Raw genomic sequence first — 11,651 nt, 5'->3', positions numbered from 1 at the left:
CAAAAGAGAGGGAAAATGTAAAGATACACATGCAGAGCTCACAATGGGAAACGCGCGCGCGAGAAGCTTACAGCGGAGAACGGCGGAGCTTGGCGGCGGAGTCCTAGTTCGTGTCAACGGAGATGAACATGGAAAACGAGTCAAAAGATGGTTTTGATTCTACAGAAGAATTCTCACAGTAAAATAAAGCAAGTAAATATTTTATTCATTTTTCAAATAATAGGGTTTGATTTTGACACTTTCAACACCAAAACACATTAATTGAGACGCGCTAACTGTCGTTGAAAAATAATTGCTCATGAAGTTTATCTGTTTGATATAATTCCTGACCGGGGGCCATGCATGTATAATACTAGTCTAAATCTTGACTTGTACAGTTGTACTAGTTTATGCTTTTTCTGATCTTTTTTACTCATCAATCTTTTTATATATGTTTCATGACTCATCATTGTGGCAATCATCAATGTGAATTGAACATCTTTAACCCCAAATATTTGACTAACTTTACTTTATAAAATTGTTGACGCTCACATTTCATTGTCTCAATAGTACAATTTTAAGAAAAGATGATGCTTAAATTCAATAAAAAAAATCTTAATCAAACTAGTTATTCCCAAACAGTTTTATGGATTAGATTAACATTTTAATGAATAAATTTACACCATCCTAGTAAATGAGTTCATATATATGCATTCAAAACTTTAAAGCCCGAATACGCATGCAATATATGTTCCGGCTTTCAATCTCTGAATTATTGATATATCTCAACTTTTGTTTTCCTTGTTAATATTAAGATATGAGCACTTCCTCTCAAATTCTCTTCCTTTCATTCATTGCCATATGGTTCATGTCTCTAACAGCTTTTGGAGCTGATACTATTCACCCTGACGAAAGTATGATATCTATTTCTACCTTAGCTCTCTAATTATAGAGAAGTTTCTTTAATCTGATCTTTGTTTTCTATTTTTTTTTATCTAAGGTTTCATGTTAGTTTAAATAATATGTATTTTTCTGCTCATATAGAAATTCTGTAGATATATTTGATGGCATGTGTTTGTGGATTAGAAAATTTTCAGTACTAAGTTGATAGCTTTTGAATTGTATATATAGAGAAAGCTCTTGAAGATATAGCTAAATCATTGGGTAAGAAGGATTGGGACTTTGATATTGATCCCTGCAGCAACAAACCTAACTGGGCTACACCAAAGCCTACACCTATCACTCCCAGATTGAGTATTGTAGAGAATAATGTCACCTGCAACTGCAGTATTGCTGGTGACAACTTCTGCCATGTTGTTTCAATGTAAGTCTATTTTTCCTAGAAGTGATCTTTTGCTATCAGCCTTTCTAATTAAGTTGATTTGATTTTTATTTCATTTACGGTAGTACTCAAGTATTTCAATTGACGTAGAGGTAGGAATTGATATTTTATGTGTGTATACATGAGTTAGATTGGTTAATACCATGTAATAGACTTAACTACGTCTATAAAACTGCTTCCCTTACAGTCAAACTAATATTTGAAAGGAAAATCAATTTTTTCAAAGATGTGTTTTTTACTAAAATTATGTTTGGCAGATAGTAAAATCAGTTTTAAAACAACCTACAGTATAAGAGCTTGTTGCATTTTTTCTTGTAAATCTATTGGTTAAGATATCAGAATTAATTACTTTATTTTGCTTATTGTTTATGATTAACTTTTTTATGGTAACTAAAATGTATATACAGAACTTTGAAAGGGCAAAATCTCCCTGGCACTCTCCCACCAGAACTGGCCAGGTTGCATTACCTTCAAATCATGTAAGTAATTCCCAAAATTTCCCTCACATCCAAATTAACAATATTATTGAACTTGTGTTGTATCTTTAATCACATGTATCTATATGTTATTTTGCAAGACAGACTCTTTCTCTCTCACACTCTCGCTCTCTCTATTACAGTGACCTCTCTCGCAATTACTTGAACGGTACAATTCCTAAAGAATGGGGCTCCATGGTGAATCTTCTTAACATGTATGATCTGTCTCTTATTTTTCTTTTCTGGTTTTTAATCATTGATTGTTCTATATGAATCTTCTAAAAATGATACATGGGTCGGATTACCTATTTATTCATTTTGTCCCACTCTTTGCATTCATTTTCTTGTAGACTTGTAGTAATTACATTAAAATTAACCTAATGACAACATGTTTCTTAATCATCATAGTACTCTCCCTGGAAATCGATTAACGGGTTCAATACCAAAGGAGATTGCAAAAATATCTACCTTGATTCATTTGTGAGTTTCTCATTATCCCACTTGGCAAAAATATCTATTTCATAAGTACATAAACATGTATGTATTCAATTCAAAGAGTTTTAGTCAAACTTAACTTTAACATGGAATGGATAGGGAGTTAACGGCCAATCAAATGTCTGGAAATATTACTTCTGAGCTTGGAAATCTACCCCAGATTCGAACCCTGTAAGTACTTCATTATTTTCCTTAATTGACGTTCTCCCTCCAAATATGAAAGCCTAGTCTTTGAAGTCACCTTTGATTTTCATGGCTTAGTTAGAATCATAATTTACTTTTTTGTTTTTCAATTACATACAGGCGAATTTCCTCAAACAATTTTTCTGGAGAACTACCTGCAACATTGGCCAAGCTCACTACATTGCGAGATTTGTAAGCTTCAAATTCTTCTGGTGACATTTAGTGACTAAATTAAAAAAATGATTTTAATGAGGCTTCATATTTTCATTCCCTTCATCAATGCAGCCATATTTCGGACAACCAATTCTTAGGAAAGATACCCGATTTTATTCAGAACTGGACAAATATCAATATGCTGTATGCACTCTTCTTTTTTATTTTTATATTTCCTCAAATTTAATATTGTTTTGTTTTGCTTGACTTAAAAAAAGAAAATTATTAATGGTTACTTTACTTTTGACAGAATCATTCAAGGGAGTGGATTAAGTGGACCAATTCCTTCTAAAATTTCACTTTTGAGAAACTTAACTGACTTGTAAGTATGATATTTTATATACTGACAAAGCACGGCATGAAATTTAACTTTCATTTTAATTATGTTTACTTATATTCGGTTCAAATGTTCAGGAGAATTAGTGATTTGAATGGATCTGAATATGCACCTTTGCCACAACTTGATAATCTGACATTGTTAGAAAAACTGTGAGTTAATTTCTATGCCTTTCAGAAATAGATAAGAAACGCAGCAGCAAGAAAGACACTCATAATATATCTTTGTCTATCTTATTGTTTCACAGGATTCTGAGGAATTGCAACATCAATGGAACTCTACCTGAAAATCTTAGTACTATGACATCATTAAAATACTTGTAATTGCTTACTGTGGCTAACAAAGTTTCTTCTATAAGTTTAGCGTATTCTGTTTTTATAACTAATCTTTTGATGGATATAGCATTTTTATAGCACTCCAGCTTATTATATTACTTGAATGTTTTTATATGACAAATTTTACTTGTAGCTTTTTAACTCATTCTCAATATACTTTCAGAGACTTCAGCTTTAACAAATTCCGTGGAAAAATTCCGAGTACCTATGCTTACATAAATGGTGTGAAATTCATGTATGAAATTCATCATAGTTTCTTACTGCAATTTTTTTACGTATGTTTTTAATCACATTTCTGTTGGATACTTTACACCTATAACTCTAGTTTCAGCTTTCAGTTTGAAGTAGGATAGCTGAATACTCCTACTTAGTTTCGTACCAAGTTTCCAATTTTATATAGTAAAAGGATGGGTCAGGTTGAAACATATTTAATTATATGGTTGCAATACCTGAAGTGCTGGGAATATTATTGGTATGTCTTAAAGCTGCAAAAACATGTCATTGAGATTGTTTCAAAAGTGCAAGAAAATGTTTTTGCACCATTCTGAAGCAACTTTTTTGTGTCAAAAGGATCACATGCCCTTTCTATCTGAAAAGGAAGTGACAATATACGAAGTGTGATAATGAGTGTCAAAGTGATATGTTTAGGACTTTTTGTTATTTCATTCGTCTTAGTCGGTGTCTAAGAATTGACACACCTTTATGTATAGAAGGGTCCCTCGAGACAATTGGCTAAATCAATTCAATCTTTCTTATAAAAGAAGAGATGAACGGGTGTTATTAAAGACAACTAGCTTATTTGCCTCAATGTATGACTCAATAAATATTAGGGTCTGAAATTAATATTGATATTCTATTTGGGCAGATTTTTAACTGGAAACCTTCTCACAGGACAGATACCTTCTTGGAAAAAGAACATCGACGTGTAAGTTATCTTTTAATCCTACTTTTATGATTCCTTGGATTGAACAATGTATATTATTTCCGTTGCAAATATATTATAATTTATAGACATATCATCTGTTTTTTTTCTCTTTAAGTGGACTCTTTAAGTGGACTTTGCTTTTTTTCTTTTTCTTTTTGCTTGCTTCCCTGCTTAGCTGTGTAGTTTTCTTTTTTGCTTGCATTAAGTGTATGATCACCGAGCACCAACTATAATGTAACGATTAACTATTTATTACAGTTTAATCCTTTGTTATTGCTCTAATGATGAACTCTAGTGCTAGGTCCATAATCACGAGTTTAGTATCCCTTAGACTATAAGTTCACAACCCTCTTAATCTTCCCTCTCTTAAGTGTATAATATACCTTAAAGCTGCTGGGTTATTTGATCTGAATCAGTTGATGAGGAGCTTATTTCTGACCTACTTCTCAGTAAAAAAAACCGTTTTGAAACTCTGTGTTTTGAGTATGATTGTGCAATTGATAACAATTTGTAAGGTACTAATATTCTTAGGTTTCTTAAGTGGTAGGATCCTTGAGGCTAAGAACAACGACTCGTCTTGATTATTCTAGAATAGAATCCTTTAGGCATATTTTGTAGTTTCTTACTAAGCAACGCCATTGTGTAGTGTAGTAGTTATCTTACTATGATTATGCATTGGCTTATATAAGCATTGCACTGTTTCATGATTAGAATCAATGAATGAAGAAGTTTTTTTCTTAATTTTCTTAGATAGTTTTCTATTGTTCTTCTCTTTCTGGTTTAGGAATCCTAGTTGCATAATCTTGGTAGGAAAGAGCCTAGGATTAAGTCTCTGATTATATTATTGTTTTCATATTCTGAATCAAATTTTATGACCTGAATATAGAGATCTTTCATACAATAACTTCAGCATCATCCAAGAAAGTCAGCTATGTCAAAGTGATAAATTGTAAGAATCCCTGCATTTGTGTGCATTTGTTTGCAAACTTAACAACCTTTCTAAGACATCACTTTTTCTAATATGTCACAGAAACTTGTTTTCTACCTCATGGGCAAACAATAACATGTAAGTTTGGTCATATATATATATATATATATTTCCATTTCTCTCTTATTATTTTTAAATCTTATTATACTAATCATGCTAACATATTCTATTCCTTCCATCATTCTCTCAGAGGAACAGTTTCATGTTTGAGAGCATGTCCTAAAAAACGTGAGTTTCTTCGTTGTCACTTTCCTATAGACAGCTAAAATCTTTACATTTTTGCTTTTTAAAAAAAATCTTAGAGGTACAAGAGCAGAAGGACCAAAGACAAACATGTTTAGAACAACATATTTTGATAGGAGTTATATCTTCTCTTTCCATTGGTATTTTATCAAATGATGTAGGTTAATAAAATTCTTCCACTCAATTTATCAATAGATCACTTATTAATTTTTTAATTATAAAATAATCTTGATTCCAAGATGTTTGATATTAGAGGGATAAGTGGAACTAAAAGGGTTTTCTTTTAGTGTCTAGATTCCTTAAGTTTACTTTACAATAGTCCAAGCATGATATTGTAGATTTTTCAGCACAAACATAAATTTTGTTGGTTGAAAAGGACAAATGTGTTGTCTTCTAGTTCCCTAAATTTACTTTTGACACACTACAATCAGGCTGTGTGTATAAAAAATATTGGCAGAATAAACCGTGACTTTTGTTTGACTATCTAGAGTTATATAATTTACCATAACAAAAACAGGATAGTTAGAAAGAGAGAAAGAGAATGAGTATAGAAAAATAATTTTCAAAGAATATATTTTTCCTTATTTTTCTTTGATTCATTAATATTTTCAAAGTCAACTCACATGAGCTGCTCAATCCAGCCTCATACTCCCTTTATATAAATTGTGGTGGAAAGCAAGAAAAAGTCAATGGAGCAAGTTATGATGACGATTCAGATTCACCTGGACCAGCTAAACTCCATGTCAGTCCAACAGGAAAATGGGCATTTAGCACCACTGGTATGTTTATTGATGGTGATCAACTTGGAGAAACTTATTCGCCAAAATTTACTCCACTTACTATGGAAGATGCTAAGTTGTACATGAGTGCACGTGGTTCTCCCATTTCTTTGACTTATTATGGGTTTTGTCTGGAAAATGGAAGCTACACAGTAAATCTTCATTTTGCTGAAATAATGTTCACAGACGATCAAACTTATGGTAGTCTTGGAAGACGTGTATTTGATATCTACCTTCAGGTATTTGGTTTAACAATTTTATTTCAATAATCACTTGGTGTTTCATAAGAAATGAATTAAGGCCATTAGTCACGTGATCATTAGGTTCCAATAGGAACACTGTCAAACTATTTTATTCGATTAAAAATGAAGAATGTGATTGAAATCTTTTTCTGATTAGCAGTTCTCTTGTTTGGCATTATTTATAAAATCAAATTCTACAATATTTCTGTTAAGAGTTGAGGTTGGACGTAACTCATTCATACAAAACTAAATTGTAGGGTGAGGATTGTACCCACTTATAAGCACATGTTCAAACGATTTATTATCGGATGTAGGACTCTTAACACACACCCTCACACTCAGGACTGAACATTTGGAGCATGAAAATAAATGGTGGGTGGCCCGATACCAGAAACCTGATAGCAGGTGACCAACGGATCTTAAACCAGACTTAAATACCATGATTAAAGTTGTAGTTAGGTCTAACTCAACCATACAAAACCGATTTATAGGGAGAAAATTGTCCCCACTTATAAGCACATGTTCAGGCCATATATTGTGCAATGTGGGATTCTTAATACACCGCTTCACGCACAAGACTCAACATCATGAGTGTGGAAATAAATGGTGGGTATCCCTATAGCGGAAACCTGATAGCAGGTGACCCAGCGGACTTAAACTAGGCTCTGATACCATCTTAGAATTTAAGTTGGGTCTAACTCATCCATAAAAAACTGACTTGTAGGATTAGGATTGCCCCCACTTATAAGCACATGTTTAGACATATATTGTCCGGTGTGAAACTCTTAACAATTTCTAATACAAATCAATGATTAAAATACTTGTAGGTTTGTAATCACCGTGTAACATTATGATTGTGATTGAAATGTTACAGGGAAATCCGGTGCAAAAGGACTTCAATATTGCAAAAGAAGCGGGAGGAGTTGGTAAGAAAGTCATAAAACAGTTCAAAGATGTTTCTGTTACTAATAGTACCTTGGAGATCCGTTTGTATTGGGCTGGAAAAGGGACACAGTCTCTTCCAAATAGATCAGTATTTGGTCCTCTTATATCGGCCATATCAGTGGAATCTAGTGGGTTATACTTTCTACACTCCTAATCTTATTATACTATGATCTCCAAGGTATATGATCTAATATTTAGAATGTCTTGTCTATAATGATCAAGCAGACTCTCCACCTGGAAGCATATCTGCAGGAGCTGTGGTTGGAATTGTGGTTGCAACAACAATTGTTATCATTCTAGTATTTGGTATACTTTGGTGGAAAGGATGTTTCGGGAAGAAAGAATCATTAGCAAGAGGTGATTACAAATGAATTTCTTTTGTTGCCATTATTATCAAACTTTTTGCTAACATATGAATAATCATGTGATAAAAGAAACTGCTCATGTTTTGTAATTGAGTGAAGTTTGAACATGTACTTTTATTAGTATATCTTGTTATTGAACGTGAGACTAGTTTTATTTTGATAAAAGAAAGTTGCATGCTTACCAAAAAAGGATTGTCGATGCAGTGTCCATGTGTAATTTTCTGAGTGTAAGAGATCTTTGATCTTTCTTTTACTTCAATTAACAGAGTTGAAGAGTTTGGACGTTCAAACGGGGTTATTTACCTTAAGACAAATCAAAGCAGCTACAAATAACTTTGATATTTCCAATAAGATTGGAGAAGGAGGCTTTGGTCCCGTGTATAAGGTATTTTGCATAATTTAACAAATCCTCTCGTGTGTCACCCTATTACTATAATATTACATATATTTTTCAGAAATTTCTATTTCAACTCTTAACAAAATAGCATTCCTCAAAATGCAGGGATGTTTACCCAATGGGACATTGATAGCAGTAAAGCAACTTTCTTCTAAATCAAAGCAAGGGAATCGTGAGTTCTTAAATGAGATAGGCATGATTTCTGCTTTGCAACACCCCTATCTTGTTAAACTCCATGGTTGCTGTGTGGAGGGAGATCAGTTGTTGCTGATATATGAATACCTGGAAAACAATAGTCTAGCTCGGGCTTTATTTGGTAATTTTTCCTATTTCAGGTTTCTATTTATGTGACAGTCCACAATTTCTAACTTAGCACGTGACTATGTGGTATCAGTTTCTGATTATTTTTTACAATTACAAATAAAGGTCCAGAGGAACACCAAATTAAATTAGATTGGCCAACAAGGCAGAAGATTTGTGTTGGTATTGCTAAAGGTTTAGCATACCTCCATGAAGAATCAAGACTGAAGGTTGTTCACAGGGACATCAAGGCCACTAATGTACTGCTTGATACGAATCTTGACCCAAAGATATCTGATTTTGGTTTGGCCAAGCTTGATGAGGAGGACAATACTCACATTAGTACAAGAATTGCTGGTACCTAGTGAGTAACTATAATCCTTGTCTTCTCCTAGTTTATTAATACGTAATGCAAAAAGTGATTATATTCAATTCAAATTACATATTTTTATTAACTAAAAGTTTGATATCAAGTTGTATGCTTATATCAAAGTTATTTCAATGAAACTTTCCAATTATATGCAGTGGATATATGGCTCCTGAATATGCAATGCATGGTTATTTGACGGACAAAGCAGATGTTTATAGCTTTGGAATTGTTGCCTTGGAAATCGTTAGTGGAAAGAGCAACACCCTGTATCGATCGAAGGAGGAAGCTTTCTATCTTCTTGATTGGGTAATTTTTTGATCTCAATTGGTCATGTAAATTAGATTTTATCCATTGTACAATCTACTTACAAATCGTTCCGTGTCATACATATATTGATGTTCATTTTTCAGCTAATAATTCAATTCTGAAGAGAATAAAATTATTTACCCTTTTTCTTGCTCAGACCAACAAGAAGCAGCAACCTAGCTAAAGGAAAAATTAAGAAACAGAATGCTAATTTTGAAAATATATTGAACATTTCTTAGTAAGGAATACATTTTACTAGGACAATGAAGAGATAAAAAAAGGAGCTTTTTAAATATTTTCTAGAAGAGTAATTGTGCAAAACCTTTCATAGTTACTGTCAATTTCTACAATCTTAATTTCATGAAGCATCTAAGTGACATCTAGTGGCCTCAATTTGGTGTAAATCACCTGGGTTTCAAATCAAACTCTTCTTTGTTTTCCTTCCCCTTTCAACAGGCACATTTGTTGAAGGAGAGGGGTGATCTAATGGAGCTAGTTGATAGAAGATTAGGTTCAGATTTCAACAAAAAGGAAGCTATGGTGGTAATCAACGTGGCTCTTCTATGCACTAATGTGACTTCAAACCTTAGGCCGTCCATGTCGTCGGTGGTAAGTTTCCTTGAAGGAAGGAATGCGGTTCCAGAATTTGTTTCAGATTCAAGTGAAGTAATGGATGGAAAGAAGTTAGAAGTAATGAGACAGTATTACTACCAGAAGGAAGAAAATAATATAAGTAGTACCTCACAAAGTCAGAGTATATTGAATGATGGATCATGGACTGCTACATCTTCATCAGCTGTAGACCTTTATCCTGTCCACCTTGATTCTTCCTATTGGGAGGAAAGAAATTAAGTGTGTTTCTTGATAGATTATTGTATCTGCCAGTTTCATGTGCTGCTACTGTGTCATGTGATAAAACCACGGTGTATATCTTCAAAACTGAGTTTTTGGATTCTATTAGTGTATATTTTTTTTAAAAGTTCAAATTTATTAAATAAAGATATATTTGGCGCAAGATATGCCAAGTATTAGGAAGTCAAAATAAAAATATTGTCAGGTGATTCATTGAATCTCATCTACAGTCTATTATAATGAGTTAACTCATTCCAAAGTGTCATGTTCCTCCACCATCTATTTTGTAGAATGCAGACTGTACATAGGATTTTTATAGTTTAACAGCATCATCTATGTTGGACAAAAGCATGAAGATACTATGTATATCATTAGCTTAATAACTTTACTTCCCATCATATACTGTAAGGATTTGACTCTAAGGAGAGCTTTGTGTTGTGTATTAATTCAAGTTTAGATAGTTAGTTAGTTATTACATGTGTATAAATACTAACTATTTATGTAATATTGAACAATCCTTTCAATAATAACAATCATCTCTTCTCATTCATCGTCTCGCTTCTTCCCTTTCATTCCAATATTTTCTATCTTTCTTTCAATTAACTTCCACATATGTAAGGTGTGATAACACCAACATATGGTATCAGAGTCTGGTTCTGATCTAGATTCAATAGTTGGTTGGAATAGGCGGAAACAATTTCCCTACGAATCTTTCAGTTCTTGATGACAAGAATTTAAAAAAATGGTGTATTCAGATGTGAGTTATCTTCGATGTTCAAGATGTGTCTGAGTATGTAGCAGAAAGGCTTCAACCGGTTGCAGAAAATGCAATAGATGTTCAAAAGACAGCAAATAAGGAAGTCAAGAAGAAAGATTAGAAGACTCTATTTTACATTCACCAATGTGTTGAAGCAAAGGTGTTTGATAAAATATCTCATGCTGTAACTTCGAGATAAGCATGAGATATTTTGAAGGAAAAAAAACTATGACGGAGATGCCAAGGTTAAGAAGGCGCGTCTCCAATCTTTGAAAAATTAGTATGAGATACTGCACATGAAAAATGGTGAATCGATATCAGATTTCTTCACAAGGGTTCAAGATTTAACTAACCAGATGAAGAGTTCTGGAGAGACCCTAGCAGAGCAAATGAAGGTTGAAAAGGTACTTTGAAGTATCACTTCTCAATATGATATGATAGTAATAACAATTGAGAAAAATAAAGATCTGAAAACAATGAAGATGGAGGATCTGCAAGAATCTCTAGAAGCTAGAGAACTAAGACTGAATCAGAGAGAGATAGACAAAAATTCTGAACATGCATTGATTGCTCATTCAAAAAAAGGGAGGTTCTATTGACATGATAAGAAGACGAAAACAAGGAAAATGAATGCACCAGAGAGAAGCCACGCTAGATAGCAAAGAGAGAAGAAGTTTGAAGAAAGACCCGATCCTCTAAAGAAGGAAGAGGATCTAGCAAATTTCAGAACAAGAAAAAATTTCAAGACAAGAGAAAGATTCAATGCTTCAATTGTGAGAAGTATGGTCACTTTGATTCAAATGGCTGGTTTGAAAAGGGAAA

General features: G+C 33.1%; 1 protein-coding gene across 1 annotated transcript; it reads left to right on the top strand.

Annotated features, from left to right (window-relative positions):
- The first annotated feature begins 464 nt into the window (after positions 1-464).
- Positions 465-10,285, top strand: LOC127086128 (probable leucine-rich repeat receptor-like serine/threonine-protein kinase At3g14840). The gene is made up of 24 exons (XM_051026841.1): positions 465-893; positions 1,111-1,303; positions 1,729-1,800; positions 1,941-2,012; positions 2,206-2,277; positions 2,392-2,463; positions 2,596-2,667; positions 2,761-2,832; positions 2,939-3,010; positions 3,103-3,177; positions 3,273-3,344; positions 3,524-3,595; positions 4,226-4,285; positions 5,172-5,234; positions 5,316-5,351; positions 5,464-5,501; positions 6,158-6,534; positions 7,412-7,610; positions 7,708-7,839; positions 8,114-8,232; positions 8,350-8,560; positions 8,671-8,908; positions 9,070-9,220; positions 9,677-10,285. Exons 1-24 carry the CDS (start codon positions 797-799, stop codon positions 10,070-10,072), a joined length of 3,033 nt encoding a protein of 1,010 aa, XP_050882798.1. The 5' UTR covers positions 465-796; the 3' UTR covers positions 10,073-10,285.
- Positions 10,286-11,651: the final 1,366 nt, after the last annotated feature.

Source organism: Lathyrus oleraceus, chromosome 5, assembly GCF_024323335.1.
Source record: "Lathyrus oleraceus cultivar Zhongwan6 chromosome 5, CAAS_Psat_ZW6_1.0, whole genome shotgun sequence".
NCBI lineage: Eukaryota > Viridiplantae > Streptophyta > Magnoliopsida > Fabales > Fabaceae > Lathyrus > Lathyrus oleraceus.
Note: the sequence above shows the minus strand (reverse complement) of the source record. Positions and strands in the feature narration are given on the sequence as shown.

Bases quoted from the DNA above. Each gene is read 5' to 3' on its own strand.
- LOC127086128 (XM_051026841.1), top strand. From the start codon at position 797: ATGAGCACTTCCTCTCAAATTCTCTTCCTTTCATTCATTGCCATATGG. The intron at 1,801-1,940 runs GTAAGTAATTCC...TCTCTATTACAG, and splicing joins TTGCATTACCTTCAAATCAT to TGACCTCTCTCGCAATTACT. The intron at 8,233-8,349 runs GTATTTTGCATA...CTCAAAATGCAG, and splicing joins GCTTTGGTCCCGTGTATAAG to GGATGTTTACCCAATGGGAC.